This window comes from Pipistrellus kuhlii, unplaced genomic scaffold (genome assembly GCF_014108245.1).
Source record: "Pipistrellus kuhlii isolate mPipKuh1 unplaced genomic scaffold, mPipKuh1.p scaffold_m20_p_59, whole genome shotgun sequence".
In the NCBI taxonomy this organism is placed as follows: Eukaryota; Metazoa; Chordata; class Mammalia; order Chiroptera; family Vespertilionidae; genus Pipistrellus; species Pipistrellus kuhlii.
The window spans coordinates 477,363-501,451 of NW_023425561.1; the positions used below are offsets into that span (position 1 = coordinate 477,363).

The 24,089-nt window shown below is 65.6% G+C and overlaps 1 protein-coding gene across 1 annotated transcript; it reads left to right on the forward strand.

The window, feature by feature from the left end:
* Positions 1-23,763, forward strand: FADS2 (fatty acid desaturase 2). Its single transcript, XM_045574071.1, has 13 exons — positions 1-271; positions 5,156-5,266; positions 6,999-7,196; positions 7,306-7,407; positions 10,507-10,632; positions 16,461-16,521; positions 17,487-17,563; positions 21,103-21,200; positions 21,338-21,434; positions 21,716-21,795; positions 22,623-22,748; positions 23,432-23,505; positions 23,541-23,763. The coding sequence occupies exons 1-12, from the start codon at positions 65-67 to the stop codon at positions 23,481-23,483; spliced, it is 1,335 nt and encodes a 444-aa protein (XP_045430027.1). The 5' UTR covers positions 1-64; the 3' UTR covers positions 23,484-23,505; positions 23,541-23,763.
* Positions 23,764-24,089: the final 326 nt, after the last annotated feature.

Genomic DNA, 24,089 nt, shown 5'->3' on the forward strand with positions numbered 1-24,089 from the left:
CGCACTCTCGGGCAGCGGGCGCCGGGAGGCCGCGGGGCGCGGGGTGCTGGGGTCCGCGGGCGGCATGGGGAAGGGGGGCAACCAGGGCGACGGGGCCCCCGAGCGCGAGGCGCCGCTGCCCACCTTCCGCTGGGAGGAGATCCAGCAGCACAACCTGCGCTCCGACCAGTGGCTCGTCATCGACCGCCGGGTCTACGACGTCACCCGGTGGTCCCGCCGGCACCCGGGCGGCCACCGCGTCCTCCGGCACTACGCGGGCGAGGACGCCACGGTAAGGCCGCCCTCCGCCCGGCCCGGCGGCGGGGGAGGCGGGAGCCGTGCTCCCGGGGGCCAGCCGGCGCTGCTGCTGGAGTTGGGCGCGGAGTCGGGGCGCCCGGGGAGCGGGGGAGAAAGTGTCTGCGGCTCTCCTCCTGCCCCGGGCGCTGTCCCGGGGGCAGAGGGCCCCTGCGGGGGGCCGGATTGGGGCCGGATTGGGGGTGCCGGGGCGGGAGGACCGCGCAGGAGGAGGCTCCCGGCGCGCGGCGCCCACGCGGCCGCTCCTCCCGCCGGGCTCACGGCCCCGGGGCGCCCCGAAGAGGGCGCTCGGCCCCGGAGCTCTGGCGCCCCCCGGCGTGGAAGATGGCCGCCCGGCGCCGCGGAACGCCGGGAGGAGCCAGGTGGCGGGCCCGGGCCGGCCTCACTCTCCGGCCGGCCAGGGGGGACCAGATCCGGCCGGGCGGAGCGGCCGCCAGGGCCGCCGGAGACCTCGGAGCCCCGTGCCCACGCTCAGCCTCCGGGGACCCCCTCTCCCCCCGGACCCCCTTCTCGGGGGGCTTGGGGAGAAGGAGGGGGATAGGGGGGTGCAGAGCCGGGTGGAGAGGCCAGGAGCCCGGGCATGCAGCCGCTCCGGGCGGGCTTGGCAACAGGTCCTCGGCCTCGGGGTTACTCGGGGGCGTTCAACTCAACGGCCCGCTGAGTCCAGCCACCGGGGTGCCCCGCGCTCTCCGCTGGCAGAGCCCTCCCCCAGGAGCGCCCTTCGTCTGCGATCGGACTCGCAGGCGAGAAACGTGAAATGGACGAGCTGGGGGGACAGTTGGATAATGTGAAGTGACCGCCCAGAAAGTCATTCATTCTCCCCCGCCCCCAACACGGGGAGTATGGGGAGTTTGGGAGGGGGACTCGGAATCCGAGGGTTTTGTTTTCGGGCTGTTGAGCAGGTGCTTTGCCGCCAGGGGCACGGACTGACCGGGTTTGGGGAGCGCAGTGTTAGGGGCCATGGGGGTTTGGGGAGGAACCAGGCAGCAGAGGCCGCACTCCTGGAGCTCTTGGTGCTCTGTGAGGAGGCCAGTGGGACTCGGGTCCTCAGGAGGCTGGAGGCCACGGGAACCTCTGGGGATACCCAGGTTCTCAGTGGGGGCGTTTCCCTGCGTCCGAAGGGACCTCAGGACCCAGCACCTCTTTCCCAGAAAGGTGACCCAGAGGAGGGCCGGGCCGAGGCCCGCTGGGCCCCCTGCGGCCTTAGGACGCCCTGGACACACCTCATTCCTGCCTACCGCCTTCCCCCGGGGCTGGGGATCAGCCCTGGACACACCTCTGACTTAAAAACGTGCCCCAGCCCCGGGCTGGGACTCTGCCGGCTCGCTCAGTTGGGTGGAGTGTCCTCCCAGTACGCCCAGGTTTTGGGTTTGGTGCCCCGGCCCCCTGGGACCTGCCATCACTGAGTTCTCCCTCCCCTCCCCTCCCTATTTCACCTCGGCTCTCTTGCTCTGGTCCTCTGGCACTCTCTGCTCTTCGAAAATCTATATATTTGATTTCAGAAAGGAAGGGAGAGGGAGAGAGGGGGAGAGAAACACCAATGATGAGAGAGAATCATGGATCTGCTTGCTGCCTTCTGCACACCCCACACTGGGGATGGAGCCCACAACCCCGGCCTGTGCCCTGACTGGGAATCCAACTTCGAACTATATGGCCTTTTGGTTTACAGGTCGACGCATGGCGTAGTCCCACTTCTGCGGAGAGGGATAGAGAGCTAGAAGTATTGATGGGAGAAAACATCAACCAGCTGCCTCCTGCATGCCCCCTACCAGGGATGTGCCCGAAACCAAGGTGCATGCCCTTGGACTGGATGGAATCAAACCCAAGACCTTTCGGTCCGCAGGCCGATGCGCTATCAACTGAGCCAAACCGGTTTGGGCTCCACGGGGGACTGTTAATCTCCAGCTACAGTTTGTCACACATCCACTCTGTCTCCGAGGCTCAGAGCTGGGCCCGGGCAAAGGCTGACTAAGGGAGGAATCCACTTTCCCTCCTTCCTCCCAGTGGGGCCTGGACTGGGGATATTCCTGCCTCTCGTCCCAGCTTCCTCCCCCGCCTCCACCCCTGCCCCCTCTGAGAGCCCGGAGAGGGAGAAAGGGGTCCGGACTCCAACCTGCTCCCACCTGTCCTGTCCCGAAAGGGCCGCGGATGGAAAGTGGGCGCCCGCCCCTCCTTGCCCCGGGGCGGGACACCAGGAGAGGACAGCTCGGTGGGCATTCCGAGGCGGACACCGCCCTCCGCTCTGTGACCTGTGAGGTCACTGCTCAGACTTCTGACTGCCCTGCGGGTGTGAGGGATCTGACTTCCCGTGTTCCCGGCACACAGGGAGGAGGGGTGTGAAGAAGGGGTACACAGGTGTCCCCACTTTTACTGGAGGAGACACACTTACCAAAATAGAAGTTCTCCGGGCTGCCTGGAGGGCAGCTCGGCTCACACAGCTAGGTCGGGGGGGGGGGGGGCGGGGGGAGAAAGGGAAGAGGGGTGACCCCTGGCCCAGCCCAGCGTTCCGGTCTCTTAGGTCCCGTCAGCCCAGGCTGCTGGATGGGGACTGCAGCCACGAGCTCTTGGGGCACAGCACTGCCCCCAGCCTCTGCTGCTCCTCGCCTCGGAGGGGACATGCCCTGCCTGCACATCTCTGCTTGGGAAGGTTGTCAGCCTCCCTGCCTCCAGCTGGGAACCCCGGGTCCCCCCTCGGCTTCCCCCTCACCACGTGTCCCAGGGCCGCTGCCCAGCGCTGTCTGCCAGGAGCTGGCTCCTCCCGCACTGAGTCCCACGCTCCCCGTGCCGGCTCGGTGCCCTGTGTGCGGAGCTGGTTACAGACCAGCGTGCTCTGCAAAGGGGGCGGGGGCACAGCGGAGACAGCATGGCGGCCATGACAGAAGCAGAAGCCGCCGGCTGGACGTGTGACACCCGTCTTCCATTTGGGAGTCGGTGCTCTGGGTCTGGCCTCCTGCAGCCTGACCTCCTGACCCCCAACATGCCCTCCTTGCGGGGGGAGAAGGGGGTGCTGCCCCGTCAGCCTGTCGCTGCCCTGCTCCCCCTGGGCCCGGCTCTCCCTGGGAGATCTGTGGCTTCTCTCCCCTTCTTGTTCCCAAACCCACTTCGCTTGTCCCTGTCTTGCCCCCCACGGGCGACGCTTCGAGGGGAGGCACAGAGAGGCCCTTCCTCAGTCCGGGAGACCTCTAGGCCCCGCGGAGGGGGCCGGGGTGGGCCCCGTGTCTCCCGGCTCTCCTAATCCTAATCTCTGGAATGGCCTGTCCCAGAGTTGCGGAAAGGTCGGTGGCTCCACAGACGCCGTGAGGAAGGGAGGGCAGCGTTCTGGGAGCACCCGCGGGAGTCAGCACGATTGCAGAGTGGGGAGTCTGCGGGGCGCGGGGAGCCGGGGAGCACAATGTGGGGTCCTGGGTGAGCCTCCTGTGAGGCTCTGTGGGAGGCCCGGGGCTGCAGCCGCGCAGGAGGCAGGCGTGGCCCTCCTGGCCGCTGTATCCTGGCGGGAGGTGGTAAGAAGTGAGCGCAGAGGGCCCCGCCGTACCATGTTTGACCGGCTTCTTCCTTCCCGATGCTGCCAAGGTGATTGCGGAAGTTGCATGAGGTACTGGGCCCTTTATTGTCAACAGGCGTGGTGGTGGCGGTGGTGGTTTTGCCCACCGGTGGGCTCCTGTGTGTTCTGAGCACGTGGAGGGCAGGCTGGGCTGAGCTCCGACCCGTGGGATCGGCGCAGTGAACGCGCTTCCGGCCTCGGGACCGAGCCCTGTGGGAGGTCGGGGAGCCTCTCAGAACAGAGCCTGTGGTTTCTTTTCTTTTCTTCTTCTTCTTTTAATATATTTTATTGATTTTTTACAGAGAGGAAGAGAGAGGGATAGAGAGTTAGAAACATCGATGAGAGAGAAGCATCGATCAGCTGCCTCTTGCACACCCCCTACAGGGGATGTGGCCACAACCAAGGTACCTGCCCTTGACCAGAATCGAACCCGGGACCTTATAGTCCACAGGCCGACGCTCTGTCCACTGAGCCACACCGGTTTTGGCTGGTTTCTTAAAAAATGTATTTCTATTGATGTCAGAGAGGAAGGGAGAGGGAGGGAGAGAAACGTCAATTGATGTCGGGGAGGAAGGGAGAAGGAGAGAAACATCAGTGAATCATGGATCAACTGCCTCCTGCACGCTCCGCACTGGGGATCGAGCCTGCAACCCCGGGGCTGTGCCCTGGGCCACGACCTCCTGGTTCCGTGGTCGAAGCTCAGTCACTAAATTTGCCAAAATTGTGCACGTTACTACCTTCTACGGGGAAGGAACACTAGAATGCATAAGCTCTTCTTAGTAGTAAAAGCTCCATAGCAGTGGGAGAGGAGTACGGGGCGTGATGGCAGTAACGCTCGCCCTAAAGCCTCCGCGTCCGTAACACCCTTCTCACGGGCACGCGCTGCTGCTTCGAACGGGGAGGGAGCTCTGGGCGGCCGCGCTCGGACCGAGCCTGCGTTGGTTTCTGGTTCCCCATCGTCTGCCGGCGCCTTTTCTCGCTGTGTGGTCCCCGTCTCACCGATGGCCCCGTGCAGAGGAGCCCGAGGCCACGTCCTTGCCTGGCCCTGCCCAGCCTGGGGACTGCTCCCTGCCTGTCCGCGGGGGGCCCTGCCCAGGGGGGCATCCTTGGCGAGCTCAGCGGACCCCCGCCAAGGCAGAGGCCCAGGTGGCACCCGGGTGGGAGCCCGGCACTGAGGGATGGGCCCTGCATGGGGCCTGAGGGAGCATTTGGGGCTGGTTCGTGGGAGGCACACAGGTTTGCTGGTGAGCCCTGCCCTCCCCAGTAGGGGCGCAGGCTGAGGTTGGGGTCCCCGCTCACCGCTCCCCCGCTGCTCCCCAGGATGCCTTCCGCGCCTTCCACCCAGACCTCAGCTTCGTGCGCAAGTTCATGAAGCCCCTGCTGGTCGGCGAGCTGGCGCCCGAGGAGCCCAGCCAGGACCGCGGCAAGAGCGTGAGTCCGACTGACCGCGGGAGGAGGGGGTTTGGGGGGGCGAGGACCCCACCCCAGGTGGCGGGTGCTGGTGTGGGGCAGGGAAGCCTTGTGTCACTCAGGGGGCGCCACCGCCCAGCCCTGGGGCCATGGAGGACTCGGCCCCTCCTCGCCCAGCCTGGCTGCCGGCCTGGCTGCCCCCCATGTGGGGAGGAATTCATTCCCAGCCTCTACCTCCGGGCAGGGGGCCCAGGCTGGGCAGAGGGTGGTCCCCTCCTGTCCGTGTGTCCTCCTGGTCAGCCCCTCCGCCCACTGACCTCCACATCTGCCCCTCCTCTCCTCGAGGCTCCTCCCCAGCTGAGCTGGCTCCCGCCCGGCAGTCCCACAGGCCCCTTCCTGACCTGCTTCCCTAGCCCCTGCCCTTCCCCCTTCCGCACTGTGTAAGTAGTCTCCAAGGATACTCTTCCGAGTTTTCCTTAACCTCGCAGGCGCCCAGATCTGCGGCCCCCCCCCCCGCCCGCCCGCCTGTCCCAGGACCCTGGGCGAGTCCTGTGGGTGGCTCTGCACCTGCGGTCCCGCCTCCCCTCCTGCCCTGCCTCCCAGCGATGCCCGCACTTCCTCGGAGCCATCCGGGCCCTGCCTCCATCACCCCTCGCCCCACCGTCGTCTCCTGCCTCCCTGCTCAGCCCTGGGGGGCAGGGACTTGGTCATGTGTCTCCCCACCTCCACCTCAAGGCCCAGCAGGGTGCCCAGGACCAGGGCGCAGTGTCCGGGAGCAGAGGCTGCAAGCTTGTGGGGGCGGGGACAGAGGATGGCATGCCCGTGTCGCCATTCCCGGGGCGTAGGCCAGGGGTTCGGAGCCCACTGGACTGTGTTCACCCAGCACCGCCCCCTCCCGCCCCCCAGCGTGGTCGGCACTGCTCTCCCTTCCGGCTGGCACCTCAGGGAGCGGAGCCCACCGGGGGCCTGTCTGTTTGTGACGGGCTTGATGGCACTGAGCCCAGCGTCTTACGTGTGAAGATTCCTTCCTTTAAAAAAAAGATTTTTACTGATTTCAGACAGGAAGGAAGAGGGAGAGAGAGGAACGCCAATGATGAGAGAGGACCATCGATTGGCTGCCTCCTGCAGGCCCTCCCTGGGCATGCACATGCCCTGACAGGAATTGAACGGTGACCTCCTGGTTCACAGGTCAGCGCTCCACCACTGAGCCCCCCGCTGGGCCTTCTTTTTAAGGCGAAAGGACATTCTGTTGGCCGGAGCTGGTCTGGCTCAGTGGATAGAGTGTCGGCCTGCGGACTGAAGGGTCCCAGGTTTGATTCCGGCCAAGGAATCAAACACATGCCTGGGTTGTGTGCCTGATTCCCCAATAGGGGGTTGCAGGAGGCAGCCAATCAATGATTCTCTTTCATCGTTGATGTTTCTATCTCTCTCCCTTTTCCTTCCTCTCTAAAAAAATAAATAAAATACACATTTTTTTTAAAAAAAAGATCATTCTGTTGGACAGATGGGCTCTGCTCATTCAGCCATTCATCCACCAACGTGTCTGCTCTGCCTCTGCCTCTGCCTTCTGTCCATGGTGCATGCTGCGCTGAGCGGGGTGTGCATGGGGCAGGCTGTGGAGTGACGCCCCTCTGCCTTTGACCGGCTGGGGATGAACGCACAGCCCCCTGGCAGGCGGTGGCCGGGCAGGCACAGGGCGAGGGTGTGGCAATGCCGGCGGGAGTGCTGATCGGTCCGTGCCCTCGCTCCGCAGTCCCAGATCACCGAGGACTTCCGGGCGCTGAGGAAGGCGGCCGAGGACATGAACCTGTTCAAGAGCAACCACCTCTTCTTCCTCCTGCTGCTGGCCCACATCATTGCCATGGAGAGCCTCGCCTGGTTCACCGTCTTCTACTTCGGCAACGGCTGGATCCCCACCGTCATCACCGCCTTTGTGCTGGCTACCTCGCAGGTGAGCGGGACCCCGCCCCGGCCGCGCTGCAGGCCCGGCCCCAGCCCGGGAGCCCGCACCTGCACCGCCCGCACGCCCGCTGGGACAGCACCTGTGCCTCTCCCCGCAGGCCCAGGCCGGCTGGCTGCAGCACGACTACGGCCACCTGTCCGTCTACAAGAAGTCCATGTGGAACCACATCGTCCACAAGTTCATCATCGGCCACTTGAAGGTAAGGCCGTGGCCCGGTGCAGCCCCACTGTGCGCAGTGGGGGAGCAGCCGCTCTGAGTCCAGCTGTGAGGCTCCCCGCTCCCCGCTCCGCCACCCACCCAGCCCGGCTCCCTATCTTCCTAGAGCCACCAGCCCCGCTGCTTCAGAACACTGACCCTCACCTCTTGCTCTGTGACTCAGCGGCTGGACGGCTCCTTATCTGAGCCGCTGAGCCGCCTGCCTCGGAACTATGTGAGCCGTTTACCACGTGGAGTTCTTCCTTCTTCCTCTTCCTCGTTCTTCTTGTCTTCTTCTTTTGTGAAATATGTCCTCCCCTCCCTGCGGCGCCTTCGGGTCATTTACCGCCTTTTAGACCTTTTGTTAGAAGGAGTCCTGGGTTTTGAGGCATCTCACTGCGCTTGGGGTCGGGAAGGGGGTCTGGGGTCTGCAGGCACGGGCGTCACGCAGGACCCCCCAGACCGGGCGGCTCAGGGCCCCCCAGACCGGGCAGCTCAGGGCCCCCCCCAGACCGGGCGGCTCAGGGCCCCCCCCAGACCGGGCGGCTCAGGGCCCCCCCCAGACCGGGCGGCTCAGGGCCCCCCCCAGACCGGGCGGCTCAGGGCCCCCCCCGACCGGGCGGCTCAGGGCCCCCCCAGACCGGGCAGCTCAGGGCCCCCCCCGACCGGGCGGCTCAGGGCCCCCCCCAGACCGGGCGGCTCAGGGCCCCCCAGACCGGGCGGCTCAGGGCCCCCCCAGACCAGCCGGCCAGCAGCGGCCCGTGTGTGTGAAACCCCAGCGGGAGGTGCCAGGGCCTGTGCTGATTTGATAGCTTATCTCCGTGGCTTCAGAAATACGTCCCTGCCAGCTCTCTCCCTGACACACCACCTCCCCGCCAGCTGCTCCTTAGGAAAGGCTGTGTCCTGAAGACTCCCACCTCCCCACCCATGAGCCCTCCCCACCCCACACCCTCCCCAGCCCCCGCACGCTCCCCACTCTGAACCCCCACCCTCCACCCCCCCACCCCGCACCCTGCCCTGGGAAGAGCCCTGTGTCGGGGCTCAGTCTTCCCGCTGTGACCCACACGCGGCGGCCCCGGGCTCAGGCCCGGGTCTGGCTGGGGTGAAGGGCCATGGAATCGCCTGGCCCTGAACCCGCAGCCGCCTGAGAAGGTGGTTTCCCAGGGTTCCGGGGCGAGGGGAGGTGTGCACAGGAGGGCGCTCTGTTTGGTTTCGTGCTTTTTGGTGCATAAGCCCCCCTGGCGTGGAAAGCAGCGTTTCACGCCGACCACGCAGTCCCCACCATGCGGCCCCCAGGCGCTCAGCTGGGCCGGAGGGAGCTGCTGCTGCCCCTTGCCTGGGGGTCCCCTGGGTGGGGAAGACGAGGCCGGGGCGGGCGGCCTCCACGGAGCCTGTCTCAGGAGATGGGATCCTGGGTGGCGGGAGGCGGCCCGCTCGCAGGTGGAGGAAGCCAGGTCCTGCCCGTGGCCGTGGCGTGGCCGTGCAGCTCGCCCGGGTGCCCAGCCGGGAAGTCGCCAGAGGTCCTGGAGCTGGCCGCCCGGCCCGCGGCGGCACAGGCTGTCCCCGGGCACTGGGGCTGTGACTGGGCACCGGGGGGGAGACTGGCCGTCCCGGACGCACGGGCGTCGGGTGGAACAAGACCTTCGGATCCTGCCACTCCTTTGCTGCCCCAGAGGTTCTCCTTTTCGTTCTCACTAAGAATTTGGTTCCTTTTGTCTGGAAAGACGAATGTGTCCTCGGAGCCAGCGGTTCTCAACCTTCCGAATGCAGCGACCCTTTAACACAGTCCCTCGTGTTGTGGTGGCCCCCAGCCATACAATATCTGTGTTTTCCAATGGTCTCAGGCTCTACAGCAGCCCACAGGCTGAGAACCGCTAGCAGGATCACCTAAGACCTTCGGAAAACACATATTTACATTATGATTCGTAGCAGTAGCAAAATCACAGTTAGGAAGAAGCAACGAAAATAACGTTATGGTTGGGGATCACCACACCATGAGGAGCTGTGTTAAAGGGCCTCGGCGTTAGGAAGGTTGGGAACCGCTGCTCTGAGCGCTCACTCGCTGACTCTGCTCGGATCTGGGGGCTCTGAGGTGCCTTCGTGTAGCAGCCTGAGGTCCCGCCCAGCCCACTGGTCCTGGCTGGTCCCACCCACGGAGTCCACAGCCTCTCCCTGGCGACACGTGTGTTGTAGCACCAGGCCTTTGCAGGTGGCTGGACCCTGGGTCCATGCTGTGCTGGGCACTGAGCTCACCCTGAGTCTGACGTGACAGCTCAGCCTGTGCGTCACGGGGCCGCCCTCGGGAGTGAGTCAGGGGCTTGAGCGGGGAGACGCGTCCGTGGCCGGGAAGGAAGTGTGTGTGGGATGCTTCTCATCTGCTGGACGCTTAAGCATTAGAGCCGGGAGCTCCTGCCTGTGTGTGTTAGTGTGAGCCAGTCCACCCTGCAGCACCTGGGCCCGGGCCACCTCCCGCAGGCATAGCGTATCCCACTGCTTCGGCCCTTGTTTGTTTAAAATGCTTCCTGGTGATACAGTTCACCTACAGTCCCGTTCGCCATTTAAAATGTACAAGCCAAGGGCCCAGGCGTGCGTCTCGGTGGTTGAGCATCAACCTCTGAACCAGAAGGTCAGGGTTCGATTTCTGGTCAGTGCATATGCCCAGGTTGAGGGCTCCATCCCCAGGGCGTGCAGGAGGCAGCCGACCCATGATTCTCTCTCATCGTTGATGTTTCTCTCTCTCCCTCCCTCTCCCTTTCTGAGATCAATTAAAATACATGTAAATATAAGTGTACGAGCCGTTGACTTAACCATAATCACAGCCAATCCTGGAGGCTCTTCATCCCCCCAAAAGAAACCCCTGCCTCCGAGCCAGCACCTCCCATCTCTCGTCCCGTGGCAGCCCTGGGCAGCCACTCTTCCTGTCTCTATTTTCGTAGACATGGGGTCACCCGTGTGGTCCTGTGGGACTGGCATGACACGTTTCCATGTCACTCGTTCCTTGAAAGCCTGGCCGAGCGCATTCTGTGTACAATCAGCCACATTTTACTCACCCGCCTATCACTAGCCCCTCAGCAGACCACCCCTCACCCCGCCTCCCCCGCAGGGTGCCTCCGCCAACTGGTGGAACCATCGCCACTTCCAGCACCACGCCAAGCCCAACATCTTCCACAAGGACCCGGACGTGAACATGCTGCACGTGTTCGTGCTGGGCGAGCGGCAGCCCGTGGAGGTAGGAGGCGGCCGTGGGGAGGGAGGGTGCTGGTGAACGGGCGGCGGTGCGGACGGGGTGGGGGAGGAGCCAGAGGCAGTGTGTGTGTGTGTGTGTGTGTGTATGTGCGCGCGCGCGCGCGCGCGCGCGAGAGAGAGAGAGAGAGAGAGAGAGAGAGAGAGAGAGAGAGATTGTGTGGAGGCACCATGTGGATGGGGCATGTGAACAGGGGGCAGGAAGACACATCCAGGGCTGGAGCTCGGTCCGGGGCTGCTCCAGGAAAGCTGGGTGGAGTCCCAGGCCTGGAGGCTGGAGGGCCTGGGCGGGGCCGTCCACCTGCGCCCCCCCGAGGGAGGGGCGGTTCAGGGCCACACGGGAAGTGGAGTAGAAGCCCAGACCTGACAGCTCGCCCTTTCCGTCCGCCCTGCCTCACGGCCTCATTTGAAGATCAGTGTAGTTTGCATCTCCTATTGTCTCCACCGCCCCTTCCCCAAACGCCATGCGTCTTGGTGGCTCGTGACTGCATGCTGTATGTCCTCTGTGTGTGAGTGTGCACGCCTGCTTGTATGTCCTCTGTGTGTGAGTGCACGCCTGCTTGTCTGTCCTCTGAGCGAGCACGCCTGCTTGTATGTCCTCTGTGTATGAGCGAGCACGCCTGCTTGTATGTCCTCTGTGTGTGAGTGCATGCCTGTTTGTCCTCTGAGCGAGCACGCCTGCTTGTATGTTCTGTGTATGAGCGAGCACGCCTGCTTGTATGTCCTCTGTGTGTGAGTTAACACGCCTGCTTGTATATCCTCTGTGTATGAGCGAGCACGCCTGCTTGTATGTCCTCTGTGTGTGAGTGCACGCCTGTTTGTCTGTCCTCTGAGCGAGCACGCCTGCTTGTATGTTCTGTGTATGAGCGAGCACGCCTGCTTGTATGTCCTCTGTGTGTGAGTTAACACGCCTGCTTGTATATCCTCTGTGAGCGAGCACACCTGCTTGTATGTTCTGTGTGTGAGCGAACATGCCTGCTTGTATGTCCTCTGTGAGTGCGCACGACGTCTTTTCAGAGGCAAACACCGAGCCAGAGGCTCTGTCTGCAGCTCCCGCCTCGCCCAGCCGGCCTCCGGGAGTCCCAGCCCAGCGGCCCTGCCGGGAGCTGTCCCGGGCTCTGCTCCGTCCCTCTTCTGTGATTTTTCCCACTGTTATAATTTCCTTTTAGCAAACCCCCAATTTATTTAAGCAACGTGCTCCTTTAATGCATTTTTTAAGAAAACCCCTCTGTGACGGCCTGTGTGATGGTTCCGTTTCCCCCCAGAAAGGAACTGGACACCCACTTTGACGTGGGGAGCCCACTGCTGACGGCAAACAAGACGGCCATCCTTGCTGCTCTGGGGCAGCCGGGCACTCCGGGGACGGGCGCGAGCAGGGGCTCCGCGAGGTCCGGGGCGGTGGGCCTCCGCAGCAGGGCCTGGACCTCCGTGCTGTGCCCCGCGGCGGGCATCCTCACTGCCACCGGGAGGGGTCTGGGGCCTGGTCACTGGAGGAAATGAGCCCAAACCCGGTGCTTCGAGGGGGGGGTCCCTGGGCCAAAGTCCTCGCTCCGGCGTTTCTTCCAGGAGCGCCCGCTGGCTGAGGAGGGTTAGATCGCAGCCTGGTGCCTGGGCCTCCGGGCCAGCGGGCAGGGGCCGCCCTTGCTGAGGGCCGCCTGTTGGACCTGAGCGCTGGGCCTGCAGGGAGACCCCTGTGCCCGGCAGTGCTGGCGGGAGACCTTGCAGACACCTCTGCAGGGCGCTGGGGGCAGGGCGGGGGAGGTTTGGGGTCTGGGACCCAGGTGCCGGGCGCATTTGAGCAGCCACGTGCTCCGTGCTATCCTCTCACTGTGGGGGCAGGGCGGCTGTGTCTGGGTTCCTGGCTGAGCTGTGCTGGACAGGACTCCGGGCCTGATAGGCTGTCCTGTGCCAGGCCCACCCCTCCCCGGCCGCCCTTATCTCCGCCGTAAACCAGCTGCGGGTGCCTTCCTGCCTCTGGTCTTTATGACTTCCGGGAACTTTCTTGGTTTATGTAGCAAGTCGTCCCCCATCCCCCATCCTCCACCCCCCACCCCCTGTCCTTTCATTCCTTTGATGCATACACTGCTCTTCAGACAAACTGCTTCCAGGGGCTGTAGCTTCGCTTCTGGACGCTTCGCTTTTGCCCACTGTATTGGACTGAGTTGATGGCCTGCCTTCACACCTTTCCCCAGCTCCCGCAGTGGGCGTCCTGCTCGGCCCGTCCCTGCATCACGGGGGCCCCGGCGCCCGGCTGGGCCTGGCTGATCTCCCTCGGGCCCCTCTGGGTGACTGGGCACCCAGTAACTCACTGGAGTGGGCCGCCTTCCCTCTTCTAGGAAGAATCTGTACTTTACTTATTTTTTAATATATTTTATTGATTTTTTTTACCAAGAGGAAGGGAGAGGGAGAGAGAGTTAGAAACATCGATCAGCTACCTCCTGCACAGCCCCTGTTGCATATGTGGTTGCAACCAAGGTACATGCCCTTGACCGGAATCAAACCCGGGACCCTTGAGTCCGCAGGCCAAAGCCGTATCCACTGAGCCAAACCGGTTAGGGCAGAATCTGTACTTTTAGCCCTTGCTGGTTTTCTCAGTGGATAGAGCGTCAGCCTACAGACTGAAGGGTCCCAGGTTCGATTCCAGTCAAGGGGACATGCCCAGGTTGCAGGCTTGATCCCCAGTGGGGGGCGTGCAGGAGGCAGCCGATCCATGATCCTCCCTCATCATTGATGTTTCTATCTCCATCTCCCTTCCTTTCTGAGATCAATAAAAACATTTATTTTCATTTTTAAAGAAAGAAAATAGTGAAAACACAGCCCCGTCCTTTCTGTGTTTGCGTCGGTTTTTGAGCTCCTGAGCGTCCGGAACAGAGTGAAGCAGCACGATCTCAGGGCAGCCTGACGCTGCTCATCCTCGTTCTGGGCCACGTGCTCAGATCCTCCTCCACCTGCCTGGGCGCTCCCGCCCCCCACTGACCCCTGCTTCCTGGGCCAGGCAGCCCCTGTGCGGCCAGGCCTCCCTGGGAGTGACCGGGCCTCCTGCAGGCCGGAGCTGGGTTTTGGGGTCTTGCTGCTCTGTGCATGCCCGTGGGGGGCGGGGGGAGAGGTTGTTGCTCCTTCTCTGTGTGGGAGTCCGCAGGTTCCCAGAGGCGGGTGCTGGACTTTGCGACCGCTCCCCTCCCCCACTCTGGGGCAGACAAGGAGGGCCTTGTCCTCCTCAGACATTCTGTTCCAACGCTGGAAGTCCCCGGTCCGCGCCCCTGGCATCCAAGCCTGGCCTCGTGGTCCGCGGAGAGCGGGAGGGCCCGTGGCGGGCAAAGGGCGGCGGAACTCCAACTCCGGGAAGCCAGGCCACCCGCCGGCAGTGCCCCCCTCCCCGTGCCCTGGCCCGCGTCCCAGTCAGCCAACGCCTGGGAATGCGCGGGAGAGAGCCCTGTGTGCCACCACGTCCTTCCTGGACACGGGGGCCACCCATACCTCCCTGGGTGAAAGCACCCTCAGTCCCCCGTGTCTCCCCTCCGACGGCCACACTGCCCCAAGCCCTCTCCCTGTGGGGTGAGGCTGTCCGGGAGGAGAGGGCTGGGGGGGCCCAGTGGGGAGGGTGGCGCGCCCACCAAGCAAGTCCAGAGCCCAGCCCTGAGCTGAGCGAGGCATGAAGGTCATCACTTCATCCTTGCTGAACCCTGAGTCTGGAGTCATTTTACAGATGGAACAACGAAGGCTGAGATAGAGTAACACGCTCCAGGTCACAGCTAGGAAAAGCCACCAACCAAACCCATGCGTCTGCTCTACACCCGGGCTCTGGGTCCCCTGGCGCCTTGCCCGCGGCCACCACCTAGTGGACATTAAGGGAAATGTGTTTGCTGGATCACCCCAGCGTGTGTGTGTGTGTGTGTGTGTGTGTGTGTGTGTGTGTGTGTAATGTATTTTTATTGATTTCAGAGAGGAAGGGAGGTGGGGGGGAGAGAGAGAGATCGATGACGATGAGAGAATCCCTGATCAGCTGCCTCCTGCACGCCCCCCGCTGGGGACTGAGCCTGTTCTGTGGGTCCGATGCCTCCCAGGCCCCTGGGCAGCTGCATTTTCCCCTTCCTTGAAGGGCCACTCGGGGTTCCCTTCTCCCCCAAGTGCAGGCCCCTCCACCCACCTCTGAGAGCTCCCTGGCTGGGCCCCTGCAAGGCCAGCCTCAGCCCTGGCCGTAATGACAGTCTTGGAGCAAAGGGACACGCCTCTGGGCGTGAGGGGGCCTGCGGGAGCCCAGGAGGCCGCACGGAGCCGAGGGTGGACGCACCCCGGGTGCTGGGACACGGCCCTGGCGCCGGGAGGCGGGGCCTGGGACAGCCGGGCTCAGTTCCCGTCGGGGCCCTCCGAGCAGGAGCCCACAGACTCCTGTGGTTTTGAGAATCACTGTCCTCTGTCCTCACCCGGGAACCAGGGGCATTAGCCTGGACAGCACCCGGCGCCTCCTCCCCGGCTCTGATTCCCCGAAGGAGTGGGAATGGATGCATTGCAGAGGCGGCTCTGGCCCTCGGGCCCAGGGAGGGCTGCCAGGAGCAGTGTCCCGGCGCCAGCACCTGGCGCATGGGCGAGAGAGCGAGACATCGATGGGCTGCCTCCTGCACCACCCCTCCCAGGGGTCCAGCCTGCAGCCAGGCCTGTGTCCTGACGGGGAATTGAACCAGTGATTTTTTTATTTATTTTTTTAAATCCTCACCTGAGGATATTTTCTCGTTGATTTTTAGGGATCGTGGAAGAGAGAGGGAGAGACAGAGAGAGACATCGATGTGAGAGAAACACATCAACTGGTTGCCTCCTGCACGACCCCAATCAGGGCCGGGGCCGGGGAGGAGCCTGCAACCAAGGTACATGCCCTTGACCAGAATCAAACCTGGGACCCGCTGGTCCACAGGCCACTCTACCCACAGAGCCAAACTGCCTAGGGCTGAATTAGCAACCCTGTGGAGCCTGGGACAACCCTCAACCAACTGAGCCACACTGACCAGGGATCATTGGCTTCTACTTTTTTTAATATATTTTTATTGACTTCAGAGAGGAAGGGAGAGAGAGAGAGAAACATCGATGAGTGAGAAACATCGATCAGCTGCCTCTTGCACACCCCCTACTGGGGATGTGCCCGCAACCAAGGTACATGCCTTTGACCTGGAATCGAACCTGGGACCTTTCAGTCCCCAAGCCGACGCTCTATCCATTGAGCCAAACTGGTTTGGGCAATTGGTTTGTTCTTTAACCACCGGTGATATGGATACCAAATGGGGCTGGGGCTGAGTGACCCGGCACGGTCTCGCCCTGGCCCGGCTCCCCCACAGACCCAGCTGCTCACTGGCCTCGGGCAGCTCCCAGGAGGCCCGGCAGCATCCTCACGCCCAGCGGGGGTGGAGGCCGGGACTCCCTCTGGGGCTGGGCCTGTGTGCGCTGTCGGGGTGCGCATTCACCAGCAACAGCTCCTGAGCGCTGTCAGTGCAGATCCCCTTGGCCCACCCGCTGTGGCCGTGGGCAGAGGCCTGACCCTGAGCCTTGGCTTCGGAAGGGCCGGTTCCTGGCTCCTGGCTCCCGGGCTGGCATGGAACAGGAGCGGGAGCTGAGCGCAGGGGAAGCACTGAGCCGGCTGAGGGCGTGCTGGCCGGTCAGCCTGGGGTCAGCCCGGCAGCCGGAGGGGCAGATTGGCAGGCGAGGGACAGAGGCCCTGAGCCGGAGGGACAGTGGTGGCTGCAGAGCGGGTGGGGAAGGGCAGGGAGGCAGGGCCCAGGGTGCAGGTGCCGGCACTCACGGTCTCTCCTCTGCCTCTCTCCTCAGTATGGCAAGAAGAAGCTGAAATACCTGCCCTACAACCACCAGCACGAGTACTTCTTCCTGAGTGAGTGCGGGCGCCGCAGCCTCCCCCCTCACCCCCCACGCTGTTCTCCCACCGACATCCTTTGCAGACTCGGGAAGTGACACTGACCCTGTTAGGAAAGAGCCCACAGCAGCCTCCCCTGCAGGGCCCTCCTGGGCCCTCAGACAGACGGGCCCAAGGCCAGCAGGGGCCTGGCTCCTGATCCCGGGTCGGGTGTGGAGGTGTTGTCTGCTCCCGGCCGTCTCAGCGTGAGCTGCAGCCTGTGTGCTGGCCGCAGTCCCTCCTGCTCTTCCAGCCAGGATGGGGACGGGACAGGACAGAACGGGACGGGGACAGAACAGGATGGGGACCGAATGGGACGGGGACAGAACGGGATGGGGACCGAATGGGATGGGGACCGAATGGGACGGGGACAGGACGGGACGGGGACCGAATGGGACGGGGACAGGACGGGATGGGGACCGAATGGGACGGGGACAGGACGGGATGGGGACCGGATGGGACGGGAACAGGACGGGATGGGGACCGGATGGGACGGGGACAGGACGGGATGGGGACCGGATGGGACAGGGACAGGACGGGATGGGGACCGGATGGGACAGGGACAGGACGGGATGGGGACCGGATGGGACAGGGACAGGACGGGATGGGGACCGGATGGGACGGGGACAGGACGGGATGGGGACCGAATGGGATGGGGACCGGATGGGACAGGGACAGGACGAGATGGGGACCGGATGGGACGGGGACCGAATGGGACGGGGACAGGATGGGATGGGGACCGAATGGGACGGGGACAGGACGGGACGGGGACCGGATGGGACGGGGACCGGATGGGACAGGGACAGGACGGGATGGGGACCGAATGGGATGGGGACCGAATGGGATGGGGACAGGACGGGATGGGGACCGAATGGGACGGGGACCGGATGGGACGGGGACAGGACAGACGACGCTCTGAGCACCTCTGCGCCTCTCCCCCGCAGTCGGGCCGCCGCTGCTCATCCCCATGTACTTCCAGTACCAGATCATCATGACCATGATCGTCCGCAAAGACTGGGTGGTGAGTCGCAGGACGTTGTGGGCCGGGGCGCGGAGGGGGTCTGGGTGGTGGTGGGGCCTGCCGTGCCCTCCTGCCTCTGTGGGGCCAGGTGTTTCCCCTCGGGCGCTGCCTTACTCCTCGGGACAGGACCGGCTCTGGGCTGCCAGCAGGCCCTGCACGGGGGAGCCCCGGGAGCCCTCAGAAAGTTCCGGAAAGCAAGGAAGCCCGACCGCAGGCGGCCTGCCACCCGGGCTCTGCGCCAGCGGGGCCTCCCGTGTCCTCGTGTGTGTGTCCCTGAGGCCCAGGCGGGTCACACGCCGGCCAGGCAGGGCGGGCGCTGGCTCTCGCAGAGGCGCCAGCGTGCGGGGAGCCGGGCTGCGTGTGAAAGCGTCACGGGCTGCGTGTGAAAGCGTCACGGGCTGCGTGTGAAAGCGTCACGGGCTGCGTGGCAGGTCCGTCAGCAGCAGAACCGTGGTCCACGCCGGGGCTGTGGCCGGGGCGGCCCTGAGGCGGCGAGGAAGGGGCTGGGCGGGCCCCTTCTCCACGCGCCTCCTCACTTCGCCTGCCCTGTGCGTGGTCTGCATCTGTGCCCAGTGCCCCTCAGAAGGGCACCTCCCGTGGGCACCGGGCCTCTCACCAGCCTGGCTCTGTGTGGACCTGAGAGGGCACTGTGCCCACGGCGGCCTGACCCGGACGGAGCGGGCAGCCTGGGCACAGCGGGGTCCAGTGGGTCGGGACAGGGACAGGGCCCTCTCTCCGGGGTCATTGGTGCCGGTGCCGCTGGTCTCCTAACTCGGCTTCATGAATGAAGAGGGTGAGGCTGAGAGTTTGGGACTTCCCTGCAGTGACACCACGGGGTGGGGGGCTCCAGAACCCAGGCCTCCCAACGCCACGTCCAGGGCCCCCCACGCCCGCCACCAGCCTCGGAAGCAGCAGGGCCTGTGTCCCTATCGCATTCGATGGCCGCCGAGCACTTCCTCCTGCGTCCTCGGGGAAAGGATGGGTCGGCCCGCGACTGTTGATTCCTGTGTTTTGGGTTTTTGTGTGATATATTTTTATTGTTGTCATAGAGGAAGGGAGAGGGAGTGAGAGAAACCTCAGTGGTGAGAGAGAATCATGGGTCTGCTGCCTCCTGCACGCCCCCTACCGGGGATCGAGCCTGCAGCCCGGGCCCGTACCCTTGACCGGGAGTTGAACCGTGACCTCTGGGTCCAACCATTGAGCCGCACTGGCCTGCCCGTGGCTGTCGGTTCTCCTAAGAGAGCCGACTGGACGGGCTGGACTCCGGAGACGGGTGGTGGCTGGGGAGGCGGCGGGACTCTGCACGCGTCAGCCAGGCCTGAGCTGGCGGGACCTGCCCCGCTCCCCTCCCCGCTCCGCACCACAGCCCGTCCCCGTCCCATCCGGTCCCCGTCCCATTCGGTCCCCATCCCCGAAGCGAGCGTTTCGTCAGGGCGGCCGCCGTAGTCTGGCCCTGGCACCTACGTTGTGTCGTTTAACCCCGTTCGCCAGGAGGCTGGAAGGGAGGGGCTGAGGGATGGAATTTCCGGACCGTGAAGTGATGGGAACTTGACCCCGGTCTGAGCTCCGTGACCTCGGTCTGCCCCCGGCTCCCGGGCCCGTGGCCGTGTGCCGAGAGCAACGTGAGCCGTGGCGTGGGCCGGCCGTGCTGCCGGGTGTTTTAACCTGCTTCGTGCAGGTGCTGGGAATACTTCACCTTTTAGCTGGTTGTTCCCTAAGGAACAAAGCAACTAGATAGGGGCGGCCGGAAAGCTGATCCGACGGTGCACCTGAGCGGGCTCAGGGCCGGGAACCCGATCGGCCCGCGCCTTTGCAGGGCCTGCCCTCGCTCTGCCGGGAAATGGGGTGCAGCGGGAAATGGGGTGCAGCCGGGCCAGAGGGCTGGGCCTCCTACTGCTCCCAGACTCGGTGCCTGAGGCTCTCGGGGCCCACGCTCAGGCCCCCTCCTGATGAGGCTTCTAAGCGCCAGGGAAGCCCCGGGACCCGGGTCTCGATCCCCCGGGACCACCAGCCCCTCCCATGGGGTGTTCAAGGTTCCTCTCTGAGCCTGTCCTTGGAGGCCCGGGCTCCGAATGACCTTTGCCCCCGGCAGCCCACTGAGCCTCTGACTTGGAGAGGGCACTGGCCGGAGGCTGTGGAGTGAGCGGACAGCTGCCTTGCAGGGCGAGCTGCTGAGCAGATAGGGGAGCAGCCGCCGCCGGTGGACGCGGCCTGGACACGGCCCGTCCTGGCAGGCGCACGGGGGCCAGCGGCCGGGCTGCGGGCCAGGCAGGGTCGGGCCAGGTGTGGGAAGGGCTGGTGGGTCCTCCCGGGAGGCTGGACCTGGCCCGTGGGCCGGCAGGGAGCGAGGCGCGGTGGCTCTGAGCGTGCGGTGTGACCGGGTGTGCGGGAGGGAGACCTCTGGGCGGCCACGGGGCGGGCTGAGCTCAGGTGCAGCTCCACGCCCTGAGGAGCCCCGGGGAGGTCCTCCCCGTCCTGCAGGCGGGAGGGGGGACACAGCTGAGGGAGCGCCCACGGCCTCAGGAAGCTGGAGCTGGCTCCTCCGGGGAGGAGAGAGATGGGGGACCCGGCTCCGCACCCACATTCCTGGAGAGGACACAGTCCTCAGAGGCCCTGAGGCGGCTGAGGAGCTGGGCTCCCCGGGGCGGGGGGGGGGGCAGGCAGAGACGGGGTGCTTGGTTAGGAGGGACCCTGTGCCACCCGCGAGGCTCCGCTGTGGACGCACGGGAGGCCGAGCGCGCGCCTGCGAGGCGGGGTGGGTGTGACTCTGTCCTCTGTGCCCTCTCCCCTCTTCCCCCGCCTCCCGCCCTTCCCACACCCCCTCTGTGCTGGGTGAGCGTGGGGGAGGGGGTCCCTGGTGCTCATGAGTCCAGACAGGACCCGGGCTGTTCGTAGCCTGCCGATGGGGGTGCACCGTCAGACTCCCCGGCCCACGGGAGGGCTGCTGGCCTCTGGCCCCGCCCTGTGGGGCCCCTCACTCGTCCCCGGTCCCCATTCCCGTTTCTGTCCCTGAGAGCGAGCGTGCAGCTCCCTCCTGGACAGGAGGCGGCCTTGCCTGCTGCCCCCGAGCCGAGCTGCCCTTGGGCGCTCCCCGGACGACTCTGCCGGCAGCGGAGTGCACGCCCGGTGGGGCCGCGGTGCGGGCGGCGGGGTGCGCGCCCGGAGGAGGAGGAGGGGTGGGGCCGCGGTGCGGGCGGCGGGGTGCGCGCCCGGAGGAGGAGGAGGGGTGGGGCCGCGGTGCCGGCGGCGGGGTGCGCGCCCGGAGGAGGAGGAGGGGTGGGGCCGCGGTGCCGGCGGTGGGGTGCGCGCCCGGAGGAGGGGTGCACGCCGGTGGGGCCGCGGTGCTGGCGGTGGGGTGCGCGCCCGGAGGAGGAGGGGTGCACACCGGGTGGGGCCGGGTGGGGCCGCGGTGCGGGCGGTGGGTTGCGCTCCTGGAGGAGGAGGGGTGGGGCTGCAGTGCCGGCGGCAGCGGGGTGCACGCCAGGTGGGAACGCGGTGCCAGAGGCAGGGCCCCGCGTCTCATCGCGCTTCTCTCGCAGGACCTGGCCTGGGCCTTCAGCTACTACGCCCGCTTCTTCCTCACCTACATCCCCTTCTACGGCGTCCTGGGCACCATCCTCTTCCTCAACTTCATCAGGTGCCCTCCCTCCCTGGGCCGCGCCGGTGACGAGAGGGACCCTGGGCCTCGCGTCCTTACCCCCGTGCCCGCCCGGGCCCCTGGGGCGGGGAGAGCAGGCAGGCTCCAGGCTGAGCGACCCTCCCCTCGCCCCCCAGGTTCCTGGAGAGCCACTGGTTCGTGTGGGTCACACAGATGAACCACATCGTCATGGAGATTGACCGGGAGCCGTACCGGGACTGGTTAAGCAGCCAGGTGGGTCACAGGCCCTTCGCCCCCGGCAGGGGCTGCCCCTCGGACCCAGAGCCGTGCCCGCTCCGGGTCTGACTGTCCCTCGCTGCTGGGCCGGGGTGGCGTGGGAGAGGTGGCGGGCCCTTGGGAGGGGCCGGCGGGGACTGGCGGGGTGAGGGCTCGGCCGATCAGTATGACACGGAGGGGCGCGGCCTGGGACCTGGGCGAGGCTGGGCCTTGTGGGACAGAGACGAGGCCGCTGGATCCTCACCCCTGGCCGCCCCTCCCTCCTGCCCCGCCCCCAGCTGGCGGCCACCTGCAACGTGGAGCAGTCCTTCTTCAACGACTGGTTCAGCGGGCACCTCAACTTCCAGATCGAGCACCAGTGAGTGCGGCGGGGGGACACGGGGGGACGGGGGGACATGCAGTGAGAGGGTAGAGGGCAGTGTTTGGGGGCTCCCTCTCTCCTCCACTTGGGGAGATGCCCCACCTCCCAGCCCTCGAGCGTGTTCCCCCGCCAGCCCCTGAGGCCGGGAGGGGCGCCCTGTGCCCCCCTGTCATGGGGCGGCCGCCCGTGTGGCTGGAGCGTCGCAGTCACAGCTTCCGCCTGCGCCTCCTGCTCCGTGCGCCTCTCGGGCGGGCGGGGCATCTGTCCCCCTTCACTGACAGGGAAACTGAGGCCCAGCTTCCCCAGAACAGATGCCACCGGGCTTCCCCCCAGACCCCATCCCTGCTGCCCTCATCCCCGTCTCCGCCACCTCCTCTTCCTCTCACCTTTCCAGTTCTCTCGTTTCCTTTTTATTCTTTTACTTTTAAAATGAATTTTTATAGATTTCAATTTTTTAAAAATAGGTTTTTATTGATTTCAGAGAGGAAGGGAAGGAGAGAGAGAGACATCCAGATGAGGAAGAAACATTGACCGGCTGCCTCCCGCACGCCCCTTACTGGGGACGGAGCCCACCCCGGGCAGGTGCCCTGACTGGGAAGGGAACCGTGACCCCTGGTTCATAGGTCAGTGCTCACCACGGAGCCGCCCCGGCTTTTAGAAAAGCACGGTGTCCCGTCCCCAGCATCACATCCACGCCCCGCCCCCAGTCCCAAACACAGCCGTCCACAAACAGCCCCTCCACATGCCAGCTGCCAGGGAGGGCACACGGGGAGAGCTGCAGACGGGCCTCCTGGGCCTGCAGCCTCCCCCCTCCCCTCCCCCAGCCTCTTCCCCACCATGCCGCGGCACAACTTCCACAAGGTGGCGCCGCTGGTGCGGTCCCTGTGCGCCAAGCACGGCATCCAGTACCAGGAGAAGCCGCTGCTGAGGGCCCTGCAGGACATCGTCTGGTGAGGGGACCGGGGAGGACCCCAGGGGGGTGGGGAGGGACTGTGCACCCACACAGGAGGGGGCCCAGCGGCTGGCGGGGCCTTCCCTTTGTCTTCCTCGGGGCCCCGGGTGCCCTGCACTGCACCCCTGGCTGAGAGCAGAGAGGAAGCACCTGCTCCCCAGCGAGGCTGCTCCATCCTCCCCGAGGGCTCTCCATCCTTTCCCAGGAGACTCTGTCCGCTTCTGGGGCTCCCCATCCTCCCCCGAGGCTCCCATCCTCCCCCAGGGCTCCCCATCCTCCCCCAGGTCTCCCCTTCCTCCCCCAGGGCTCCCCGTCCCCTCCCCCAGGGATCCCCATCCTCCCCCAGGGCTCCCCGTCCCCTCCCCCAGGGCTCCCCATCCTCCCCCAGGGCTCCCCTTCCTCCCCCAGGGCTCCCCTTCCTCCCCCAGGGCTCCCCGTCCTCCCCCAGGGCTCCCCATCCTCCCCCAGGGCTCCCCATCCTCCCCCAGGGCTCCCCGTCCCCTCCCCCAGGGCTCCCCATCCTCCCCCAGGGCTCCCCTTCCTCCCCCAGGGCTCCCCGTCCTCCCCCAGGATTCCCCGTTCCCTCCCAGGATTCCCGTCCTCTCCCGGGGCTCCCCGTCCTCTCCCCTCTCCCTCCGCCTGCCTGTCTCCTGGCCCCTGACTGCCCCCCTTTCTCCCCAGGTCCCTGAAGAAGTCTGGGGACCTGTGGCTGGACGCCTACCTCCACAAATGACAGCGCCATGGGCGGGGAGCAGGTGGGGCGGCCGCAGGGGGTGGGGTTTGTTCTGAGGGGGTCCCTGAGGCCGTCACAGCCATCACAGCCCCTGTGTCTGCTCTTGCTGGCTTCCTCTCCCCGATCCCCTCACTGCACCCTCAAAACCCCCTCGGGGGCCGCCCTCCGTCAGCCCGGGGAGCAGGGAGAGGTGGCCCCAGCCTGCCTCCTCCCTCCGCCCCAGAGGCCACCAGCTCGGGCCCTGCAGCCCGACCCTCCCTCTCTCCCTCCTTCCTCCCTCTCTCCTCCCTCCTCCTTCCTCCCTCTCTCTCTCCCTCCTTCCCTCCCTCTCTCCCTCCCTCCCTCCCTCTCTCCCTCCCTCCCTCCCTCCCTCCCTCCCTCCCTCCCTCCTCCCTCCCTCCTCTGCTGCTTTCTGTCCAGGGAGATGGCTCCCCCACCCTGTGGCTGGGCTCCCTCGGGCCCACAGCCTGCCTTTTTGTGGGGAGGGGCTGGCTCTGACCAGGCTGGAGCACTGCCATCTGTCCCCCTCTCCCCCACTCCCAGCCTCCTCAGCCTGTGCCCTGGGCCGAGGGGCAGCCGCAGAGGTCAGGGGCCTGTAGGCTCAGC

What these genes read in the sequence shown, in the direction of transcription:
- FADS2 (XM_045574071.1), top strand. Translation starts at nt 65, where the DNA reads ATGGGGAAGGGGGGCAACCAGGGCGACGGGGCCCCCGAGCGCGAGGCG. An exon ending in GCCAGGACCGCGGCAAGAGC is followed by an intron (nt 5,267 to 6,998) that starts GTGAGTCCGACT and finishes CTCGCTCCGCAG; the next exon opens with TCCCAGATCACCGAGGACTT. An exon ending in AACTTCCAGATCGAGCACCA is followed by an intron (nt 21,796 to 22,622) that starts GTGAGTGCGGCG and finishes CCCCTCCCCCAG; the next exon opens with CCTCTTCCCCACCATGCCGC.